General features: G+C 42.4%; 1 protein-coding gene across 3 annotated transcripts in view; it reads right to left on the reverse strand.

Moving 5' to 3' along the window:
* Positions 1 to 26,397, reverse strand: part of CDH11 (cadherin 11) — a 142,880-nt gene that overhangs the window by 35,369 nt on the left and 81,114 nt on the right. For 2 of the 3 annotated variants that reach the window (XM_073582915.1, XM_073582922.1), the window contains exons 2-3: positions 20,362 to 20,744; positions 5,672 to 5,966 (exon numbers count right to left, since the gene is read on the reverse strand). In XM_073582915.1, coding sequence (XP_073439016.1) covers positions 5,672 to 5,966; positions 20,362 to 20,586 — 520 coding nt within the window. In that variant the 5' untranslated portion in view covers positions 20,587 to 20,744. Of the gene's footprint in view, positions 1 to 5,671; positions 5,967 to 14,726; positions 15,012 to 20,361; positions 20,745 to 26,397 lie in introns of those variants that run through there. The other variant, XM_073582923.1, reaches the window with a different exon arrangement.

Below are 26,397 nucleotides of genomic sequence, written 5' to 3' on the forward strand. Positions count from 1 at the left end.
TAATACAGGATGTAACTCTGGATCAGTAATGTAATGCATGTACACAGTGACTGCACCAGCAGAATGGTGAGTGCAGCTCTGGGGTATAATACAGGATGTAACTCAGGATCAGTAATGTATGTACACAGTGACTGCACCAGCAGGATAGTGAGTGCAGCTCTGGGGTATAATACAGGCTGTAACTCAGGATCATTAATGTATGTGCTCAGTGACTGTACCAGCAGAATAGTGAGTGCAGCTCTGGGGTGTAACTCAGGATCAGTAATGTATGTACTCAGTGACTGCACCAGCAGAATAGTGAGTGCAGCTCTGGGGTATAATGCAGGCTGTAACTCAGGATCAATAATGTATGTACTCAGTGACTGCACCAGCAGAATAGTGAGTGCAGCTCTGGGGTATAATACAGGATTTAAATCAGGATCAGTAATGTAATGTATGTACTCATTGACTATACCAGCAGAATAGTGAGTGCAGCTCTGGAGTATAATACAGGATGTAACTCAGGATCAGTAATGTATGTACACAGTGACTGCACCAGCAGAATAGTGTGTGCAGCTCTGGAGTATAATACAGGATGTAACTCAGGATCAGTAATGTATGTACACAGTGACTCCACCAGCAGAATAGTGTGTGCAGCTCTGGAGTATAATACAGGATGTAACTCAGGATCAGTAATGTATGTACACAGTGACTGCACCAGCAGAATAGTGAGTGCAGCTCTGGGGTATAATACAGGATGTAACTCAGGATCAGTAATGTAATGTATGTATACAGTGACTGCACCAGCAGAATAGTGAGTGCAGCTCTGGAGTATAATACAGGATGTTTTTGCAGGATCAGTAATGTATGTACATAGTGACTGCACCAGCAGAATGGTGAGTGCTGCTCTGGGGTATAACACAGGATGTAACTCTGGATCAGTAATGTAATGCATGTACACAGTGACTGTACCAGCAGAATAGTGAGTGCAGCTCTGGTGTATAATACAGGATGTAACTCTGGATCAGTAATGTAATGTATGTACACAGTGACTGCACCAGCAGAATAGTGAGTGCAGCTCTGGGATATAATACAGGATGTAACTCAGGATCAGTAATGTAATGTATGTACACAGTGACTGCACCAGCAGAATAGTGAGTGCAGCTCTGGGGTATAATACAGGATGTAACTCACGATCAGTAATGTATGTACACAGTAACTGCACCAGCAGAATAGTGAGTGCAGCTCTGGGGTATAATACAGGATGTAACTCAGGATCAGTAATGTATGTACACAGTGACTCCACCAGCAGAATAGTGTGTGCAGCTCTGGAGTATAATACAGGATGTAACTCAGGATCAGTAATGTATGTACACAGTGACTCCACCAGCAGAATAGTGTGTGCAGCTCTGGGGTATAATACAGGATGTAACTCAGGATCAGTAATGTAATGTATGTATACAGTGACTGCACCAGCAGAATAGTGAGTGCAGCTCTGGAGTATAATACAGGATGTTTTTGCAGGATCAGTAATGTATGTACATAGTGACTGCACCAGCAGAATGGTGAGTGCTGCTCTGGGGTATAACACAGGATGTAACTCTGGATCAGTAATGTAATGCATGTACACAGTGACTGTACCAGCAGAATAGTGAGTGCAGCTCTGGTGTATAATACAGGATGTAACTCTGGATCAGTAATGTAATGTATGTACACAGTGACTGCACCAGCAGAATAGTGAGTGCAGCTCTGGGGTATAATACAGGATGTAACTCACGATCAGTAATGTATGTACACAGTAACTGCACCAGCAGAATAGTGAGTGCAGCTCTGGGGTATAATACAGGATGTAACTCAGGATCAGTAATGTATGTACTCAGTGACTGCACCAGCATAATAGTGAGTGCAGCTCTGGAGTATAATACAGGATGTAACTCAGGATCAGTAATGTAATGTATGCACACAGTGACTGCACCAGCAGAATAGTGAGTGCAGCTCTGGGGTATAATACAGGATGTAACTCAGGATCAGTAATGTAATGTATGTACTCAGTGACTCTACCAGCAGAATAGTGAGTGCAGCTCTGGAGTATAATACAGGATGTAACTCAGGATCAGTAATGTAATGTATGTATACAGTGACTGCACCAGCAGAATAGTGGGGGCAGCTCTGGGGTATAATACAGGCTGTAACTCAGGATCAGTAATGTATGTACACCGTGACTGCACCAGCAGAATAGTGAGTGCAGCTCTGGAGTATAATACAGGATGTAACTCAGGATCAGTAATGTATGTACACAGTGACTCCACCAGAAGAATAGTGTGTGCAGCTCTGGAGTATAATACAGGATGTAACTCAGGATCAGTAATGTATGTACACAGTGACTGCACCAGCAGAATAGTGAGTGCAGCTCTGGGGTATAATACAGGATGTAACTCAGGATCTGTAATGTAATGTATGTATACAGTGACTGCACCAGCAGAATAGTGAGTGCAGCTCTGGAGTATAATACAGGATGTTTTTGCAGGATCAGTAATGTATGTACATAGTGACTGCACCAGCAGAATGGTGAGTGCTGCTCTGGGGTATAATACAGGATGTAACTCTGGATCAGTAATGTAATGCATGTACACAGTGACTGTACCAGCAGAATAGTGAGTGCAGCTCTGGTGTATAATACAGGATGTAACTCTGGATCAGTAATGTAATGTATGTACACAGTGACTGCACCAGCAGAATAGTGAGTGCAGCTCTGGGATATAATACAGGATGTAACTCAGGATCAGTAATGTAATGTATGTACACAGTGACTGCACCAGCAGAATAGTGAGTGCAGCTCTGGGGTATAATACAGGATGTAACTCACGATCAGTAATGTATGTACACAGTAACTGCACCAGCAGAATAGTGAGTGCAGCTCTGGGGTATAATACAGGATGTAACTCTGGATCAGTAATGTATGTACTCAGTGACTGCACCAGCATAATAGTGAGTGCAGCTCTGGAGTATAATACAGGATGTAACTCAGGATCAGTAATGTAATGTATGCACACAGTGACTGCACCAGCAGAATAGTGAGTGCAGCTCTGGGGTATAATACAGGATGTAACTCAGGATCACAATGTAATGTATGTACACAGTGACTGCACCAGCAGAATAGCAAGCGCAGCTCTGGGGTATAATACAGGATGTAACTCAGGATCAGTAATGTAATGTATGTACTCAGTGACTGTACCAGCAGAATAGTGAGTGCAGCTCTGGAGTATAATACAGGATGTAACTCAGGATCAGTAATGTAATGTATGTATACAGTGAATGCACCAGCAGAATAGTGGGGGCAGCTCTGGGGTATAATACAGGCTGTAACTCAGGATCAGTAATGTATGTACACCGTGACTGCACCAGCAGAATAGTGAGTGCAGCTCTGGAGTATAATACAGGATGTAACTCAGGATCAGTAATGTATGTACACAGTGACTCCACCAGAAGAATAGTGTGTGCAGCTCTGGAGTATAATACAGGATGTAACTCAGGATCAGTAATGTATGTACACAGTGACTGCACCAGCAGAATAGTGAGTGCAGCTCTGGGGTATAAAACAGGATGTAACTCAGGATCTGTAATGTAATGTATGTATACAGTGACTGCACCAGCAGAATAGTGAGTGCAGCTCTGGAGTATAATACAGGATGTTTTTGCAGGATCAGTAATGTATGTACATAGTGACTGCACCAGCAGAATGGTGAGTGCTGCTCTGGGGTATAATACAGGATGTAACTCTGGATCAGTAATGTAATGCATGTACACAGTGACTGTACCAGCAGAATAGTGAGTGCAGCTCTGGGGTATAATACAGGATGTAACTCAGGATCAGTAAAGTATGTACACAGTGACTGCACCAGCAGGATAGTGAGTGCAGCTCTGGGGTATAATACAGGCTGTAACTCAGGATCAGTAATGTATGTACACAGTGACTCCACCAGCAGAATAGTGTGTGCAGCTCTGGAGTATAATACAGGATGTAACTCAGGATCAGTAATGTATGTACACAGTGACTGCACCAGCAGAATAGTGAGTGCAGCTCTGGGGTATAATACAGGATGTAACTCAGGATCTGTAATGTAATGTATGTATACAGTGACTGCACCAGCAGAATAGTGAGTGCAGCTCTGGAGTATAATACAGGATGTTTTTGCAGGATCAGTAATGTATGTACATAGTGACTGCACCAGCAGAATGGTGAGTGCTGCTCTGGGGTATAATACAGGATGTAACTCTGGATCAGTAATGTAATGCATGTACACAGTGACTGTACCAGCAGAATAGTGAGTGCAGCTCTGGGGTATAATACAGGATGTAACTCAGGATCAGTAAAGTATGTACACAGTGACTGCACCAGCAGGATAGTGAGTGCAGCTCTGGGGTACAATACAGGCTGTAACTCAGGATCAATAATGTATGTACTCAGTGACTGTACCAGCAGAATAGTGAGTGCAGCTCTGGGGTGTAACTCAGGATCAGTAATGTATGTACTCAGTGACTGCACCAGCAGAATAGTGAGTGCAGCTCTGGGGTATAATACAGGATTTAAATCAGGATCAGTAATGTAATGTATATACTCAGTGACTATACCAGCAGAATAGTGAGTGCAGCTCTGGAGTATAATACAGGATGTAACTCAGGATCAGTAATGTAATGTATGTACACAGTGACTGCACCAGCAGAATAGTGAGTGCAGCTCTGGGGTATAATACAGGATGTAACTCAGGATCAGTAATATAATGTATGTACACAGTGACTGCACCAGCAGAATAGTGAGTGCAGCTCTGAGGTATAATACAGGATGTAACTCAGGATCAGTAATATAATGTATGTACACAGTGACTGCACCAGCAGAATAGTGAGTGCAGTTCTGGAGTATAATACAGGATGTAACTCAGGATCAGTAATGTAATGTATGTACACAGTGACTGCACCAGCAGAATAGTGAGTGCAGCTCTGAGGTATAATACAGGATGTAACTCAGGATCAGTAATATAATGTATGTACACAGTGACTGCACCAGCAGAATAGTGAGTGCAGTTCTGGAGTATAATACAGGATGTAACTCAGGATCAGTAATGTAATGTATGTACACAGTGACTGCACCAGCAGAATAGTGAGTGCAGCTCTGGGGTATAATACAGGATGTAACTCAGGATCAGTAATATAATGTATGTACACAGTGACTGCACCAGCAGAATAGTGAGTGCAGCTCTGAGGTATAATACAGGATGTAACTCAGGATCAGTAATATAATGTATGTACACAGTGACTGCACCAGCAGAATAGTGAGTGCAGTTCTGGAGTATAATACAGGATGTAACTCAGGATCAGTAATGTAATGTATGTACACAGTGACTGCACCAGCAGAATAGTGAGTGCAGCTCTGGGGTATAATACAGGATGTAACTCAGGATCAGTAATATAATGTATGTACACAGTGACTGCACCAGCAGAATAGTGAGTGCAGCTCTGGAGTATAGTACAGGATGTAACTCAGGATCAGTAATGTATGTACACAGTGACTGCACCAGCAGAATAGTGAGTGCAGCTCTGGAGTATAATACAAGAGATAACTCAGGATATGTGATGTATGTACACAGTGACTCATTCAGGAGATCTATGAATAATTATAGTGGTATGAACGTACCCACACTGGACATCTCTGGCACATTCGCATGATAGTTTTCTTGTAAGAATTCCGGAGGATTATCATTGATGTCCTGGACTTTCACAATAAATTCTGAAGGTGGTTCCAGGGGCTTATTCGTTTCTCGGTCAACTGCTTGCGCCATTAATGTGTACTGAGCTCTTTCTTCTCGGTCTAAAGTCTTTGTTGCGTGAATGTTCCCTGATTTGTCATCGATAACGAAAATGGTCCCAGCGCCTTCCCCTGAGAGTATGTACTTAATCTTCCCATCCCCAGAATCGACATCTGAATGAAGCTGTGCAAAATAAAAAAAATCATCAGAATCCGTCATTTCATACATTTCCGTATATTAGATAAATGATAAATTAACATCATACATACACAGTATTGCCAACCACAAACTTTTCACTGTGGTTGTCAAGCATGACTTTAACAAGCAGTTAATCTCAATTTATTCAGGTCTTAATCTCAAGTCAGAATGGACACTAAGCTTATGGAGCGAAAATGGGGCAAGGAGGCTAATAACCTTCCTTTTTCTAAAAACTACAATACATTAAAGAAGTCCTGTCACTTTCTAAAAGTATGTAATTTTTCAAAATCTGGTCTAAAAGCCACTAATCTCCTGAATCCGGCGTTGTTTTTCTTTTTTTTCTGCCACTCTCTGTTCCTGAAATATGGTCTTTTTTTCCTTTGTGTAATTTTATTGGCCAACTGGGTGGAGTTCTCAAGTAGATGTCTACAGAGAAGAGTTGACCACACCCACTAAAGAAAAAGAGTAGATTTATATACAGCGAAGTAGGGGCCATATCTCAGGAACAGAAAGGCGTAGGAACAAAAGAAAAACATCCCCAGATTCGAGAGAACATCGGCATTTACACCATGTTAATAAAAATACATATTTATGGCTAGTGACAGGTCCTGGTTTGGTTGGAGAAACACCATACACCAGAATTTATAAAGTGGAGACCTCAAACCTTGTCTTCAGATTTACTCTTATCTAGGTGCTTTATGATCTTCTTACAAGGTATAATATATGTGTCACCATTATAGACTGTGGATAAAGGATCCCATTGTATGGAATTCGTCACAGTCATTCATCCCCATTAACTAATATGGCTTTCATCTAAGGAATTCGCTAGGAAAACTTAGATTATTATACATCACCCGTAGGCCACCATGTTAAAAAAAAATAAAAAAAATAAATAAATTGTCTCTAATATAATTTCTAACCTTGAACACTGAGAATAAATCTGATACTTTAAGGCTTAGTGCAGATTTACTTAGATGAAAAAAAAAATAAAATTAAAATAAGAAAAAGTCAAAAATGAAGGTAAAGTGTCATACAGCAAAATAAAAAGTGAAAAAAAATTGATCAATTATCCACAAATATAGTCTCAGCTCTCTCACCATTTTTGGACAGAACTATTGCCGATTCATGCAGTAATGGTAGACCCCTATAAATGAACTATACCGGGATTTTAACAATGATGGCCTATCCTTGGGTCAATGTCTGATCGGTGGAGGTGTGACAGCCGGCACTCCCGTCGATCAGCTGCTCACGGTTTCGGCTGGACAGCACAGCGCCGTCTACTGTATAGTGGCCGTGGCTGGATATTGCATGTCTACCCCTATTCAAATCAATAAGGGGGCAGATGTGCAGTACTCAGCCGCGACCACTATTCCGGTGATGGAGCAGTTCAAGCCAACGCTGGGAGCGGATCATCGCCAGAGATGACAGGTGTCACACCTCCACCGATCAAACATTAGTGACCTATCCTAAGGATAAGTCATCAATGTTAAAATCCCTGACAACCCCTTTAAAGGGAATTAAATACTAACAAATAGCTATATCACTTGATGGATTTGGAATAAAATTCCTTTAATCTGGCGTTAAAGGGAATCTGTCACCATGTTTTGCTACGGTATAAGAACAGCGTAATATAGGGGCAAAGACCCTGTATCCAGCGATGAATCGCTTACTGGGATGCTTGCTGCAGTTTTGATTAAATCCCCATTATATTTGTTGCAGATCTACCAGTTCTATCAATGCTGAGCTCTGTATAACCCCTCCCCCACCATTGATTGGCAGCTTTCTGTAAACACTGTTCATAGGCATAAAGCTGCCAATCAGTGGTGGGGGGCATGGTTGGACTACACAGCAGCAGGCTTACTAGTCCTCTAGTGATAATCTCCTGCTAAGAAATCAGTGATGTTATAAAAATTACAGCAAGCATCACAGGAATCAATGTCTCTGTTCCTACATTATGCCGCTCTCAGATTAGGCAGTAAAAACCTGGTGACAGATTTCCTTTAAAGGGACCGGACAGGTAAGGGAATTTTACATGGTCTGGATGAGTGAAGAGTCATAGAAAAATGTTAAAATGTACTTACAAGCCTCCAGGAGGACAGCAAAAAGTAAAATAAGAGATAAATTCAATAGGAGAAGCTACTACTTATTCTACTATTTATCCATGGGATAGCAGATTACTTGCTGGATTGCTGGGGATCTGACGGCTGGGAACACCAACGATGCCGCGATTGGGTCTCTGGAATGGGTCTCCGCAGCCCCGTCTTCGATAGAGAAGATGTGTGCATGCTCTCTCATTCATTGACCATAGGACTGCTGGAAAAAGTTGAGAACTGTACTGTGCTTTTTCTGAAAGTCTCATTGACCAGGAACGGAGCAGAGGTGGACGACCATGCACTGCACACATCTACTCCATGCCAAGAAGGGCGGTAGAGATACCATCAGTCATCAGCAAGTTATCCTCTATCCCATTGGGATACATTTTACTTCTGGTTTTCTAAGATTCCAGATTATCATTCAGTCATGTACCTAAAACAAGCTCTGGACTATCAACAGTTCTAGAATATTGGAAGCCAGATTAAAGGAATTTCAAAGTTCTTAACAAGTGTTTGATTTCCCTGCAGTGCCACCACGAAAGAAGGGATGGATTACACGGTGCCTGTTCACATCAATGGGCTATAAGTATATAGGATAGGAAAGGTTCTCCAGAGAGATCATCTATGTAACCACTGTACACTCAAGACATAAGGATTAAGATGAGATGTGGCTATATGCCACTCTGGAATATCACTGGCATCCATACATTATATTAATACTCTCAGCCAACAGATTTTACATAGTACAAGCAAATATAAGAAACTTTGTAACACAATGTATTAAATAAATCTTCTTTCTCCATCTATGAGTCAATACTTCAGACAAAAGCAGACTGTGGTATGGCTTCTAAGAAATTTATTTTACTTCAGTGCTAGATTCACAGCAACGCAGCTCAGTACTGGTGTATAACTTTCTCCATGCTGATACTGTGGCTGCTTGTTTGTGTGCTATGGACCGAGAAGAGCCAGTATCCATCTTATGTGTGTGCTACCCATAGGAGACATCACAGCAGCTAGTCTCTACCCACCAGCTCAGAGACAACTGGAGGCAGACTACAAAGGGTCAAACGGTGAAAAATACAAGATATAAGTCGTATAACGGCCAGAAATTATTCCTAATGTACCCACATTATAACTTAACCTGAGTGACCGGTATGCTTTGACTTCACTAAAACATATCCACTGTAAGCTCCCTACTCGTAGGACTGTCCTTCCTAGTAAAATCAGGACTTGTGGCTTTATTTCCAGATGCTTCTTGACAATTTCACATTATTCCCAAAAGCAGTAGAGTTGAGCGATACCGTCCGATACTTCAAAGTATCGTATCGGATGGTATCGGCCGATCTTTAAAAAAAGTATCGGTATCGCCGATTCCGATACCGGAAGTCCCATTCAAGTCTATGGGACTTCCGGTATCGGAATAAGAAAAACCCTTTCCTGCCCTTGTACAGCCTCTCTGGGGTCTGTACGGGCCTTTCGGGGGGCTGTGCCGGCCTGCCAGGGGGTCTGTGCAGGCTCTGGTGGTCTGTGCCGGCCTGCCGGTGGTCTGTGCAGGCTCCGGGGGGCTGTGCCGGCCTGCCGGGGGGCTGTGCCGGCCTGCCGGGGGGCTGTGCCGGCCTGCCGGTGGTCTGTGCAGGCTCCGGGGGTCTGTGCAGGCATCGTCCGATGGGACTACAAGTCCCATCGGGCGATGCCTGCTACCATGACAGTGATTGACACATTAGCCAATGATGGGACAGTAGTAGTCCCATCATCCGGCTAATGTGTTAAATGTAAAAAAAAAAAAAAAAAAAAAAAAATTACATGCTACATACATACAACATGCATACTACATACATGCTACATTCATACTACATACTACATACATGCTACATTCATACTACATAAATACTACATGCAACATACATACTACATATATACTACATGCATGCTACATACATACTGCATGCTACATACATACCACATATATACTACATACATACTACATGCATGCTACATGCATGCTACATGCTACATACATAACACATATATACTACATGCATGCTACATACATACTACATGCTACATACTACATATATACTACATGCATGCTACATACTACATGCTACATACATACTACATGCATGCTACATACATACTACATACATACTACATATATACTACATGCATGCTACATACATACTACATGCTACATACTACATGCATGCTACATACATACTACATGCTACATAGTACATGCATGCTACATGCATGCTACATACATACTACATACATACTACATATATACTACATTCATACTACATACTACATATATACTACATACATACTACATACATACTACATACATACTACATGCATGCTACATACATGCTACATACATACCACATACATACTACATGCATGCTACATACATACCACATACATACTACATGCTACATACATACCACATATATACTACATACATACAATACATTCATACAATACATACATAGACATACAGTACATATAACATAGAGTAACATACTTACCAATACTTGTCACATTGTTCCCCGAAGCCATTGTCTATTCCGGGATAAATATTAACATAACAAACCACAAAAATACTCACCCACGATCCGAAGCAGTCCACGAGTGTGTCCCACGACGATCTTGGGTAGAGAACGGCAGCATCAGATGATGCTGCCGTTCTCTACGGGCTGTAGGAATCCAATGACGGAAGGTAGGTATCCTTCCGCACTGTATTCCTCCGCCACTTAAAAAAAAAAAGTCCCTAGTCTCACTTTATGCCATTGCTGTGTGGGAATTTCCCACACAGCAATGGCATAAAGTGAGACTAGGGACTTTTTTTTTTTAAGTGGCGGAGGAATACAGTGCGGAAGGATACCTACCTTCCGTCATTGGATTCCTACAGCCCGTAGAGAACGGCAGCATCATCTGATGCTGCAGTTCTCTACCCAAGATCGTCGTGGGACACACTCGTGGACTGCTTCGGATCGTGGGTGAGTATTTTTGTGGTTTGTTATGTTAATATTTATCCCGGAATAGACAATGGCTTCGGGGAACAATGTGACAAGTATTGGTAAGTATGTTACTCTATGTTATATGTACTGTATGTCTATGTATGTATTGTATGAATGTATTGTATGTATGTAGTATATATGTGGTATGTATGTAGCATGTAGTATGTATGTGGTATGTATGTAGCATGCATGTAGTATGTATGTAGTATGTATGTAGCATGCAGTATGTATGTAGCATGTATGTAGTATGTATGTAGTATATATGTAGTATGTATGTAGTATGTATGTATGTAGTATGTATGTAGCATGCAGTATGTATGTAGCATGTATGTAGTATGTATGTAGTATATATGTAGTATGTATGTAGTATGTATGTAGTATGTATGTAGCATGCAGTATGTATGTAGCATGTATGTAGTATGTATGTAGTATATATGTAGTATGTATGTAGTATGTATGTAGTATGTATGTATGTAGTATGTATGTAGCATGCAGTATGCATGTAGCATGTATGTAGTATGTATGTAGTATATATGTAGTATGTATGTAGTATATATGTAGTATGTATGTAGTATGTATGTAGTATGTATGTAGTATGTATGTAGCATGCAGTATGTATGTAGCATGTATGTAGTATGTATGTAGTATATATGTAGCATGCATGTAGTATGTATGTAGCATGCATGTAGTATTTTTTTTTTTTTTTTTTTTTTTAACATTTAACACATTAGCCGGATGATGGGACTACTACTGTCCCATCATTGGCTAATGTGTCAATCACTGTCATGGTAGCAGGCATCGCCCGATGGGACTTGTAGTCCCATCGGACGATGCTTGCACAGACCCCCGGACATCAGCACAGCCCCCCGGCAGGCCGGCACAGCCCCCCGGCAGGCCGGTACAGACCCCCACAGGGTGCACAGACCACCGGCAGGCCGGCACAACCCCCCGGCAGGCCAGTACAGCCCCCCGGCAGGCCGGCACAGCCCCCCGGCAGGCCGGCACAGCCCCCCGGCAGGCCGGCACAGCCCCCCAGCAGGCCGGCAGAGACCCCCGGAAGGCCCGAAATGACGGCGCATCATGATGCGCACACACTGCGCATCATGATGACGTCAGGCCGTCAATCAACTGAACTTCCGATTCCGATGCCGAATTCCGATATTGAAAAAATATCGGAAGTCGGTATCGGAATTCCGATACAGCAAGTATCGGCCGATACCCGATACTTGCGGTATCGGAATGCTCAACACTAAAAAGCAGTACTTCACAACCTTTCTTACCTTGAGAGCCACAATCAGCTCTGACAGATGGTCGCAAGGCGCATCAAGAGCCCCCTGAGTAGAGACTTTCAGCCCCCCCCACAGTAGTGACACCAAGAGCCCCCAATACCAGTATGACAGCCAACACTTCCCCCATAATCCCACCGATGCACTGTACTTGCATCCAGGGTGTTGGGGACAGCGGAACGCACTAAATATAAATAATAGGAGGTGCGTTCGCCGTCCGGGGTCCACTATGCGGTTGTTGACTAGACCACTGCTGGACAATGGCAGATGCACCAGAAGGTGAAGTAGTGCGCACGGGTTAACGTCACCCGAATGCTAGGAGCGGCTCTGTTCAGACACAGAGTCGCTTGGCATAAATAAATGTAAAGACGCTAGCCCTGTTAACGTCACAGGAGCCGGCGTGTGGCGTCGCAGCCGCGAACACCAATAGCTGCTGTTAATGCAGCGTAGCGGCAACTATAGCCGCAAGCGTCAGCGCCGAAAACCAGGCACCGACGGATGCTAGTGTAGGCGTTGAACGCACAGTGGCGTGTAGCTTGCCACTACCTGGCGGTGACCTAAGTACACACTCAGTCACCACTCGTAGTATCAGAGGGTAGGGGTTTCCAATGAGTCAGTCACCAGTCCATGCATCCATCACCATACACACACAGCATAATATGCTACACTAGCGCATGGCCGAGCCGCCATGCGGGCTTTTTATAGCCATGCGCTTCCGGGACCTTCCAGTACCCTGGAAAGGACCAATCAGATCCGACACAGGACCTGAAAATGTGACCCCTGCTCTCCAGTGAGAGGTCACCTTATGGGCATGCCCAGTAGCATGGCAGGAGGACTTAACATCTGGAGCGGTTCCCTGCAGAAAAGGTTGCGCTACCATTGCTGCACCAGAGGTGGCAGCAACATCCAGGCTGTCAGGGTGAGTCTGAGCAGCACGCCTGGCTCGCCGTGATTGCGGAGCAGCACCCGGAGCGGTCGGAGGAGAATGGGAGACCACAGGATGTCTGGCTCTGGATTCCCGCTGTGCAGCATCAGGAATCCAACGCCTAACACATGGGTTCCCACCTTAGCCCCATTTGGGCTAGTATTTGTGCATCTAGCCCTCCTCTTCTGGCATATGCACCAACGGGTCCACTAACTATAATGGTACTGACAGTCGACGTGTTCTCTGTCTTGCATCATTTTCGGTCTGAGGTGGACACGCAGACCTGGTAGACTGACCAAAAATGGTGCACGACAAAGCACATGTGGACTCTCTCAGCACCACTATAGTCAATAGGCCATTTGGCACATACACCTGAATCCCGTTTTGCACGGGGGCTCAGATGAAAGGTCTGAAGTGACCACTAAGCAAGAACCCAAAATGAAGCGGGCTTAGACCTGGTGCTAAGCTGGAAGACAGCAGCAAGCCCCATATTTTGGTCCCATGAGGTCTCGAGTCACAGGTTGGGGATCCCCGCCCAAGAGAGTAGAATCTAGTACCATTTTGTTATTTTCAAGACACCACATGCTTGTGTAGGTTCAGGACTGAGCTGCAAAGGGTCTTCTCTCTCCTTAGACCATGGTGGCCACATGGACATGAATTTCAATAATGAATCACCCCACTTAGAGAATAATCAAGTTTCAAGAGGTCCATGGAGCCTCCTTCAGCTTGCAAAGCCTGCGCCTCCTAGATTATCTACGAATCACCCAATATAGGGATGATTTCGCTGATAAACATTTTCTTGACGCCCAACGGAGAATAAGCATCAAACAATCAAACCTCAGCAATAAAGCGGTATGGAACGGCTGAGCATTGTATAAACGATCCCATCTATTTACCCCAGCCTGGCAGGAGGCTCGGCAAGGTCTTGTATGGGAAATATTCGCTTTATCTGAGTAATCATTTTTGTATGCACAAACTATTTTCATAAATCCTAACGTCTCTTGAATCCAACTCTCAGTCCGTCAGCGTTATTAAAACAGAGCCTAATTAACCTCAACGCTACTGAAATATACACATCAGCGAGAGTCATGTGAAGTAAATTTCCACCTTTTTATCTTTGTCATTTTTAGGTCCTGTAGCATAGCGCCAACTATGTGTGTTGGGGAACACTCGCTTGGCAGCGGATTAACGTAGTCAGGTTTTTCACATGAAACAGTCCATACAGTTTATTTAAGCGCCATAAACTGTGCTATAAGCCAGGTTGCACATCACCGGCTTACACATAGTCCATTACTTGATCACATAAGCTTTACCAAGCATTCACTAGTCACGCCTGACTTTCTCCAGTCAGCTGGTGACCACACAGTTCAATAATGGACCTTTGCCAGTGTACATAGTTCTTTCCCCATGCCCAGGGTTACCTCTCTGGAGCTCCTGCTCCACAGACTGACCTCCTGTCAGTTCTGGTTCCTGGGGAAGCTACCAAACTGGGATCACCATCCTTGCATCCAGTGCACTACCGATAGTCCAGATCCTCAGAGGGAAGGTAGCTCCCCCAAACAGTGTTTTCACAGACTCCGCAAACACACGTGGCCTGTCCGGGTGCTATTCAGGACATTCGTCCAACACCCATTCCACAAGGTCCAAGGTCTCCCCGTGTGCTCCAGGAATCCGATCCTACTCCCAGGATCTTCCAACACTGACCTTCCAGGACCTTGCACCCTGAACCATTCAGGTACACACACTCGCTGACCATGTGACCAGACCTCAGTCATATTAGATGGTTATAACCACCCCCATGGATGGGCGGTGCATGTTTGGTTAGTCAATTCCCGCCTAGCTCTTGGGGAACTAGAAGTCCCAGCATAACCATATCATTTTGGGCTTACAGCGCAGAGAACCTCTGCGACACATACCGGCCATTTACAATAATGCCAGACCCTAATTCACCATCATAATTATGCCTCCAAGCATATCCTGAAGCGCCCACAGTGCCCCCTAGCTACAACAGAGGTCACCACACCACAGTCCTAAATTCTGCGCTGATTAATTTCTTCATATGTCTTTATAGCAGTTTCCTGATACGTCGATTGTCAGAATTCATTAACGATGGAGTGTTAGGATTCCTCTAGGAAAAAGGGTGTGATCCTAAGCCGTCAGCTCCGACTCAAGTCTGTAAAAAACACACCCATAACTGGGAACATCCGATTTTATACTTATTCTTATGGGCGTAGTCAGATTTATTTTCCAATTCCATTACCTTCTTGTATAAAAAAAAAAGCACCAAATACAACAATGCTTATGAATAAAAGCGCCAATGACATTTGTTTTTTTACTTTGAAAAATGTGCTGAAACGCGTTGACATCAATAAAAACCTTACTTGGAAAGTAAAGCTATGTTCACACATTGTGCTTTTGCTGCATTTTTTTTCTGCAGGCAAAACCCGCCCTCTTGGCAGTAAAAAAAAAAAAAAAACTGCTTACAAAAAAGCAGGTTTTGCTGTATTTTTTGCTGCATTTTTGTCTCTTGCGCATGCTGATAAAGTTTAACACCCCTCCATAAAAATCATGATGTAACTTCCTTAAGGTTTTTGCAGAAAAACCCTGATACCCCCTTTAAATTTGCAGGAGGAAAAAAATCAACCACTTCATCACCTTGCGATTTTTTTTTTTTTCCATTTTTTTTTTCCCTTTCATTTTTTTTCCCTTCTAAGTCAAAATTTTTTTTTCCATCAATATGGCCATGTGGGGGCTTGTTTTTTTCAGGACGAGTTGTACTTTTCAAGGACACCATTGATTTTACCGTATAGTGTACGGGAAACTGGGAAAAAAAATTCCAAGTATGGAGAAATTGCAAAAAATTGCAAATTCCAAAATTGTTTTTTTGTTTTTTTTATTTACCATGTTAACTACATGGTAAAACTGACCTGCTATTGTGATTCTCCAGGTCCGTACGAGTACGCTGATACCAAACATGTCTAGGTTATTATTTTTTTTATTTAAGTGGTGAAAAAAAATCAAAAATTTGTATGAAAAAAAGTTTGCCACCATTTTGTGAGAACCGCGGGGTCTCCATTTTTTCATGGTCTGGGGCCGGGTGAGGGCTTATTTTTAGTACCCTGCGCTGATGGTAGATACAATGTCTATGACTATTATTGCTATATTGCAGAGATAAAAAAAAATGTAATTCTGGTGTTGACTTTTTTCTTGTTAAGCTATTTACCGATCGGATTAATTAATCACAATATCTTATGATTGCCGGCCACAATCCGGCATTCACAGGAGATTCATAATGATAGGCACGGGAATCTTCTGCAGACCACCAGCTGTCATGACAAGCCATTGGCTTCCTGAGATCACGTGATGGGGAAGTTAATGGGCAGGATTTGTGATGCGCTTACGGCTAGCGTATATTATGGCTAGCGTGTGTTACGGTTAGCATGTGTTAAATCCCGCTGTCAGTGATTGACAGCGGGATTTAACTGGTTAATAGCTGTGGGTGGAGCACAACTCCATCAAAGGCTGTTATATACATCAGCCATCAAGTGCGGAGAAAGATGTGGGCTCAGCGTCTAAGCCTGCATCAGTCGTTACATAACCTTTGACGTAAATATACTTCATATGTTTTGAAGGGGTTAAATGGTATCTGTCACCAGGTTTTTTTCTATGGAAACTGAGAGCGGCATAATGTAGAGGCAGAGACACTGATTCCAGCGATGTATCACTTACTGGGCTGCTTGGTGTACTGTTAGAATCCCTGTTTTCTCTGCTGTCGATGTAGCAGGGCTCGAATGCTTATCTGTGTATAACCCCGCCCAAATCTGATTGGTAGCTTACTGTGTACAATGTGCGTTGAAAAGCAAGCTGCCAATCAGTGGTGGGGGCGGAGTTAAACAAATCAACTGGACTGCCTGGCACGTGACACCTAGTCCTGCAGTGATAATCTCCTGCTGATAAAACACTGATTTGTATTGAAACTACAGAAAACTGCTGAGCAAATGACACATCCCTGGAATCAAGATCTCTTTCCCTACATTGTGCTGCTCTCAGATTATATAACAAAAACCTACTGAAAGATTTGATTTAACTATTAGATTATTGATAGTGTTCCTGTACTTTCAAAGAACTTTTCTCAACAAGTTGTCGTGTGTGTACATAAGGAATAAAAGTACTGCTGGACATTATATGCCTTGTAGTCTGCATTTTTCAACAGTTTTTCACTCTAAGGTCTCCATCTCTAATTTGCAAATGACTTTGAGCTGGAGGGATCTGCTAAGATGTCTCCTATGCACACTGCATGGCACCCAGAGACGGACTCCAGCTTTCCTTTCCATTGCTCAGAGAGAGAAGTAGCATCAGCAGAATGGAGCGCATTAAACGACAGTACTGAGCAGTGCAGATGTGAATCCTGCATGGTATTAATCAAAATGAAACTGCAGCACCGAGATCAGCTCCAGACTGGACTTCCTCTTCATGTTTGATTTGCCCAAAGATGGAGACAGTGACGCTGGTAATCTCTAAAGTGCACCCTAGAGGTTGCCATAGACAGAAATGTCAATTACTTGATAAATCTAAAATGTATCCCTTATTTTAAAGGGATTGTCCAGGGCTTGAACATTGACAGCCTATTCTTTGGATAGGGCATCAATGTCTGATCGGTGGGGTTGTGATACCCAGCACTCCCGCCGATCAGCTGTTGTGGTGAGTGGAAGTGCTCAGTTATGGAGTTGCACAGCTCCACCAACTGTATAGTGGCAGCGGACAGGTACTGCATATTCGCCCCCTTTTCACATCAATAGCTGTAGCCACTATTTTGTCTGTCACTTGCCATATCTGTTAGTCAATATCTAATTGCTATGGGCAACTTCATGAGCAGGAGTATTTTTATCGAAGTTTTCCAGGTTTAAGAAAACATGGTAGCCGCCTTCTAAAAACAGTGCCACCCCTATCTACAGGTTGTGTGTGGTACTGCAGCTTTTCCTCATTTATTTCAATGGAGCTAATCTGTCATACCAGACATAACTTGTAGAAACATTTGGTATCATTTTCAGAAGACGGTAGTGTTGGAGCACACGACAGTTGCGGCTGTAGGGACTGCATTGAGCAGGCAGTAGGTGGAGCCCTGTCCATTGTTTGCTGATACTTCTCCGCTTTGTTTCTGTTCTTTTCTGTAATCCTCTATGATGATGAAAACAAGACTGCTGTATGCCCAGAGTAATATGGCTTATTTTCCCACCATGTTTGAGAGCCGGCAATTCTGCTGAAAGCTGAAATTTGCAATAGGCGTCCGTGTTTTTCCAATCCTGAACCTCTTTAAAGCACCACTCCAACGTTTTTTTTATTATTGCACTGCTGGAGTGGTGCTTTATAGTAACTCCTCATATATTCACCTGCCACCTTCATCCTTTTTCAGCATTGCTTCCTTCGTTCTCTGGAGAAAAGTGACCTGCCGGCAGCTTCAATGTTTTGTGGCGCGCGTCGGGGGTAAGTTTTCAATACAAGTCTGAGTCTCATTCTGGCTCTCATAAACTTGCACTGAGATCTTCTGATTTATGGTCAGACAGAAGCTGCTGTCACAAGATGGCTTTGCGGGACCGGAACGGCACCGAAAAACGGGGAACACCCCGAAGAGTGAATATAAGAAGGGGGGTTTACATTAAAAGCGTCACTCCAGCGTTAAAAAAGAAAGTGCTGCTTTTAGGTGGAAAGTCGCTTGAGAGAAGCTTTTTTGGAACTCGTAGACTAGAAGGAATTTTAATTCTTCATTATATATCAATATACAGCATAGATGGCGTCTCTCTATAAGGCGCCACCGGATGTGATAAATGACTAAGCCACAACAAGACCTTGACTCCGTCACCTTGTAATGTCACTACAACAACAAACTACGACAGCACAAAAAACAACAACAGCATCGTCGTCAGTGACAAGTCGTTAACGCCGACAGACGAAAGAGACAATAAACCACTTGTGAATCCAATCGAAAAATGACCTCAAACCCATTACCGCTCCATTCAAATATTAACCCTTCATGTCATTTTACTAACAAGTAATGATATCCTAAAACTTTAGAATATGATGTATCGGTTTTGCTATGTAATCTGAGACAGCATAATATAAGGTCCAAGACCTTCATTCCAGGGATGTGCCACTTGCTCAGCATCTTGCTGTCGTTTCAATGCAAACAGTGTTTTATCAGCAGGAGATTATCACTGCAGGACTAGGTGTCATGTGCCAGGCAGTCCTGCTAATCTGTGTAACCATGCCCCCAGCGCTGATTGGCAGCTTGCTGACAGTGTACACAGGAAGCTTCCAATCAGAGGTGTGGGCGTGGTTATACACAGCTGAACATTCTGAGCACTGATATAGCTACAGCAGAGAAAACAAGGATTTTATCAAAACTGCGCCAAGCAGCCCAGTAAGAGACACATCACTGGAATCAGGCAACTCCCTTAGGATAAGTCATCAATATCTGCTCAGTGTTTATATGCCACAGGAAAACAGCTAAATGGTGGCATTGGTGAGTGTTGGACCCTCGCTAATGGTCTATCCAAAAGCTAGGTCATCAATATAAGACTGGACAACCCCTTTAATGCCTACCTGTAGCAATTGCAACATTTATCATAAAAAATTCAACAGCACAAGGGCAGAACTACAATTTTTACACAGGTTCTTATGGCACCCAGGCCCTGAGGGGGTCCGATTACCCCACTGACTCACGAGAAGACATCATCTACGTCACTGACATGTAACAATTAGGATCCCCCGTTTTGGTCGATTTTTGCATTGGAGTTTCAAATCACACCTCTATCACCAGAGCAGTTTCCAACAAGACAAATAATTTACAGGAAAACAGTGACCTCTGGAGGTCAAAGTATGTAGTGCAAAGCCGTAAAAAAAACCGTTACGTATAAGCTCATAAGTTTGAATTATTTTTCTCTGTGATATTTTTGGGTTAACATTACTGTACGTGTATATTACATCTACAATATGTGGAAATTATAACCTTATACTTTTCATCCTAAGGATAGTAGTAATAATGTAAATACGTCTTACCCTTCCAACGAGCACAGGATCAGGGCCGGTGTATTCCTCTATTACGAAAAACTGATTCCATACCCATCCCCTCTTGGATCTATGTAAGACTTGTCCTTCTTTGCCCTTTTCATGGTGACCATGATATGATTGCCTTAATTTACTGCTTCTTCTTGTGGACGTGACATGACTACAATATGCGATGCCCAGGCATAAAAGGAAACCATGTAAACAAAAGTCCTTCATTTTTGGTAGTATTGGCTCGACAATCCTTGTTCCTTCTTTTAAGCCACTCGGGATAGTGCAAAACCACAAGTTAGTAGCAAATCCAACAGCTAAAGGTCATCCCAAAGGTTATATCCATAACGCTCTTCTTTCTTCCTTCCGGTTATCCTCTATTGACCCTGAAAACAATTAAAAAAAATGTAAGTATGACGCATACAAAATAAACATAAAGGCTACTTTGATTAAAAAGAATATTTGGAGAGGAGCAAATTTGCCAAAATTTGAATTCGGCAAATTTGCCAAAATTTGAATTCGGCAAATCTTATCAAATTTGGCGGGTAAGTTTTGTTTTTTGCTTCAAATTTATTTGATGTGAATTGAATGAGCGCCAAAAAGCTGTCCATTATGTTTTGAGGTCTCCCGAACCCAAGCGTAACGAACAGAATGGATGGACTAGGGGGTCAAGAAAAATTCATATTCAACCGGCCCATCCCTTCTGCCACATATCCCAGCAATTCAGGGCCAGACTGGAATGCCGAAAAGGACCACCAATAACAGACTTTGGAGTGTCCACTGCTCAACTACGCGCAAATATCATAATACCCTCATTCACGAGTTTGCCTGTTTCTATATCATAATAAAGGGGGCAGTTTGTTAAATGAATGATCAGATGCTGCCCAAGTCTGTACATTGTGAACCAAATGTATTGTGCCAACTATTTCTCATAGACGTGGGGCACACCAGGGGATTCTCCAGTTCACCCATGGGCCAGTCCGAGCCTGTAGCCAGTTGTACACTGGCTTCTAAAGGCACCTGTTCTACTCTGGCACCAGTTACTTATCCTTTGACTGCCTAGACTCTGACATCACTATGTCACAATGTGTGTCACCCCACACAGTCACGTGGGGCAGCATACGTTATGACGTCTTATCAGAAGTGTAGGTGAAAAGGCCAACCGTTTTTAGACAATATTTATGATGTTTCACACCAGAAAATGATGCAAATTTGGCACAAATTTTCTCCAATTATCTATTTTTTTTTCAAACTGGAATAAAAACATCAATTTTGATAAATTTGCATCATTATCCTGAAAAGAAAAATAAATAAAATCCCAATTGCAGCACCACATACAACCACTAGAGGCAATCAAGTTCAACGGAATTTACCATGTAATTCGTTAGCTATTCCATTCCAGAATTTTTATACATTTTTTATAACTCGTTTATATAGTGTCAATATATTCAGCAGCTCACAAATTAAAATTGCTGCTATATACTGTGTATATATATATATATATATATATATATATATATATATATATATATATATATATATATATAAAATCTCGTTTCTAACCGGTGATCTCAGGGACACTTCATATAATGAATAACCTTGGATCACAATGGGTGCACTCTCATGCATTATTGTAGATGCACACGGCCAATCGAGCAATAAACCTCACCACCACTGACTATCATCCAGGTTAATACACAATATGTAACTGACCAGAACAGCACCGTGTTTCCTAACACATCAACCATTAACTAACGGAGCAGAGGAGTCATGGCGGAAATATTTAGAAAGCCTTCAGTAAAGATTATCTGAGTCTTGGTATTCAATATCTGCTTTAAGGGTATTTCCACATTTCAAGGAATTCCCCTTTCGTCAAAAATTGCCTCTTTGCTAGTGTTGGGCGTGAAAATTGACTTTCTGTGTTATATACAAATATAATAAATCTTAGTTTTGATGTTGAACCAACTAATATCATATAAAATATTTATTGTGGAGTTTCCCTTGAAGTTAAAGATTTAACATCATTTGTCAGAAAATTAACTATTGGTTACAAGTTTTTTAAGAAATATTTAAATGATCTCAGCCCTTATTAAAAACAAAAGGAGTAATCTTGTAATTTTCACATTGGCCACTGGGGTTACACCAGATTCATACATCCTGTCAGGAAGAGTTTTCAACAGGGTTCTTATAATCAGGCGCAGGGTGTTAGGCGTTGGGATTTTCCTTCTGCACGGAATGGAACCCAAGCCTTGTCAGGTCCTGCAGTCTCCTATTGGGGTCCGGCCGCTGAGACTGCTGCTCAGCGCAGACGTCGGTCCCGGTTTCTTGCTCAGGTTCATGCCATGCATTTTGTTACTGCTGACTCTCCAGCTAAGCCTTTAGTAACCAGTGGCATACAGGTACAGCCTTGTGCTCTGGAGGCTAAGTCCATAGATCTGCTTATTGAGCAAGTTCGTGATGTGGCATCTTCCTATTGAAGGTTGGACGTCAGCTGCTCTGGTGATGTGGCAGCTCCGGATCGGTCCACGGGCAAGGTCCTGTCCGTCTGGACATGACCCTGATGTATAAAAGGTCCTCAGTGGCGCACGCAGATGCACTAGTATTATTTATGGTTGGTGTGTGTGGGTGAATACTCTACCACTCTGTATGGACGTGTGTGTTTAGTTACCTCCTGAGTTTTGGCCAGTTAGGGCTTTTTGTACCCGTTTGGCTTAGCATCTGTTTCCCACATGTGTGCGGTTAGCACAGTGGACGTATAGGGCAAGTTCCAACCATAGAGCTGTGCTCCCCTGTGAAGTCTACAGGGTTTGTAGCTAGCGTCAGTTTTTGTATTTTTCTTGAGACTCCGCATCTGTTTCGGTCACGTGTGCGATTGGCACGGGTCAGTTACAGAGCGAGCGCAACCCTTTAGCTCTACCTCTCTGTGAAGCTATCAGAGCTGAGTATTGTGCGTTCTGTTCATACTGCGTGGGGTTAACACAGTTCTGTTAAGGACTTCGCTCGCTGTCTTTAGTTCGTCGTTGTTCACATTAGCTGCAGTTTTATATCTCTGCACGGTGGACCCCGGGTTGCGATCGCACTTCATTATTTATTTTATTTAGTGCGATCCACCAAACCTAACACAGGGTTACAATGATGAATAACACCTCTGTACACAGCTGATAATGCAAGATCCACCAATCACAATAGATGTCACAACTCTCCTCCTCCTCCTGTACAATGACTGATAACACAGGATCCACCATTCACAATAGGTGATATCACAGCTCACCTCCTGCCCCTCCTGTACAATGACTGAAAACACCTCTATATACAGTATATGACACAGGATCCACCATTCACAATAGGTAATGTCACAGCTCACCTCCTCCTCCTCCTGTATAATGACTGATAATACCTCTATATACAGTAAATATCACAGCTGAAATCACAGCTCACTTTTGATCAAAAACAGTGTTTACTAAGTACCCTATGTTAATTATTTAATGGACTTGCTTTTTGCTTATTTATTTTCATTAGGGTATATGCACGCATTGTCTTTTCTTTGGTTTTGCTCGTTTCTATGGCCAGTGTGAACATGCTCTTACATCATGCATGTATTAAAGTCATCCTCCAGCTCAGATTTTTTATTTTTTTTTGTGTGTTTAATGTCTGTGTCTGCAGGAACATGGTCTGATCATACCACATTGCTGGGCAAGGGAGGAAGCAAAAGAATATACAGACATTACACCACAGGATCACAAATAATTCTTTCTTTGAGGTAAAAGGTTTGTTAAAAACGAGGTAAGGAAACGTTTTACCACAAAAAGAATCAGCTGCGATCCCTCGGCTGGGCTATCTCTGCACTCTCTTCAGTCTTCCCCTGACCAGGAGCTGTGGAATGATCCGACCATGTTCCTGCAGACACAGCCATTACACAGCAGCGGCACATTTATAAGATTATCTCAGCACAGGAACATTTTCTTTAGACACATCCAATTGTGAAACTTATTATTATTCTAAGATCTATTGATTAAAATCAAGTTTAAGTTTAACTTTGTTTTTGGGAAAAACCCTCTTTAAGGAAATGGCTGGAAATGGATTAAAAAAACCGCTATACTAGATAGGAAGAATCCTTGAAAAGTGAGTGACAGGCAGTTCTTGGTTTGGAGTCACTGCTGGGATTAGGATTAGACGCTTCTCCGTTTACATTGACATATGGGCATACATTTCCGATTTTTTTTCTTGTTTGTACATAGAATAAATGTGCAGTCTTGGTGCTTGCCGAGCCTCACTAGTGACACAATAAATGAGCGCAGCTCCGTAAACAAGACGGTTCCATTTTATGCAGTCACTAATGGGCAGAGTATTAAAGCCGAGACTCGACGAATGTCACTAAGAGGGTCGGCAGCGAACATAGACCCCCGTTCCCTTTTATCTGGCTTTAATGTACAGGCATACGAAGGAACGTATCCTGAATACATTACCGGCAGGAAGTGCTCATCATACGAGACAATATAATGTATGCATGCTGGGCCAGAAACAACATATAAAAAAGCTCCCTGGAGCGAACGCTGGGTGGGAGGAGGAAAATACATAAGATCATGAAAATAATATCATTGCCATAGAGTGCTGCTGGTACAATGTGCCATACAGAGCAATACAACATATCATCATCGCTAAAACATTAATACCGTCAAATCAGAGCACAGAAACCGCACCTAAAAAACACTACTATACAAAGCACACTAAAATGCTATGCAATGGCTAAATTATACCCCCATAGAGTGTCTAATAAAAGTGCCTAAATTCTGCCAAACAGTGTCTCGATAATATCTAATAAAGTACCCAGATATGTACAATGCAGAACTTAAATACAACCATCATACAGTGCCCAAATGATACCAACGTAAATTGCTCAAATGCTGTACAGAGCTCAGTATAAGTGCTACGATGCCTAAATAATACCACCATAAAGTGTGTGCTATAAGGACTATACAAGGCCTAAATAATACCACCATAAAGTGCCTACTAATAGGGCTACACAAGACCTAAATAATACCACCATACAGTGCCTACTAATAAAAGGGTTAAACAAGGCCTAAATAATACCACCATACAGTGCCTACTATAAGGACTATACGAGGCCTAAATAATACCACCATACAATGCCTACTAATAGGGCTACACAAGACCTAAATAATACCACCATACAGTGCCTACTAATAGGGCTACACAAGACCTAAATAATACCACCATACAGTGCCTACTAAAAGGACAATTCGAGGCCTAAATAATACCACCATACAGTGCCGACTAAAAGGACTATACAAGGCCTAAATAATACCACCATACAGTGCCTACTAATAGGACTATACAAGGCCTAAATAATACCACCATACAGTGCCTACTAATAGGACTATACAAGGCCTAAATAATACCACCATACAGTGCCTACTAATAGGACTATACAAGGCCTAAATAATACCACCATACAGTGCCTACTAAAAGGACTATACAAGGCCTAAATAATATGACCATAAAGTGTCTGCTAAAAGGACTATACAAGGCCTAAATAATACCACGATATAGAGCCTACTAAAAAGAATATGCAAGGCCTAAATACTGTAATACCGCCATACAGTGCCTACTCAAAGGACTATACAAGGCCTAAATAAAACCATCATACAGTGCCCACTAATAAAAAGTGCTAAATAATACCACTAAACAGTACCCACTAATAAAATGGCTTTACAATGCCTAAATAACACCACAAAACAGTACCTTCTGAAAGAGGTATATAAGGCCGGAGTAATACCACCATACAGTGCCTACTAAAATATATGAAACCTTACCCCTTAGACCTCAGTCCAGAGCCTCTCACCTAGCCAAATCAGATCTCATACTTTGCACTGACGAGAGCCAATAGCTCGAAACACCGTGTCTGCAAATTGAGATTCTGATTTGGCTTTTATCCTAAGTCATATTACAAGACTCATTAAAGGGCTGATTGTGACTTGTAGGATCGCTACTACCAATAAGTGGCGCTGTAGAGTAAAA

Source organism: Dendrobates tinctorius, unplaced genomic scaffold (assembly GCF_039654945.1).
Source record: "Dendrobates tinctorius isolate UK_male_01 unplaced genomic scaffold, ASM3965494v1 ptg000009l, whole genome shotgun sequence".
NCBI classification, from domain to species: Eukaryota; Metazoa; Chordata; class Amphibia; order Anura; family Dendrobatidae; genus Dendrobates; species Dendrobates tinctorius.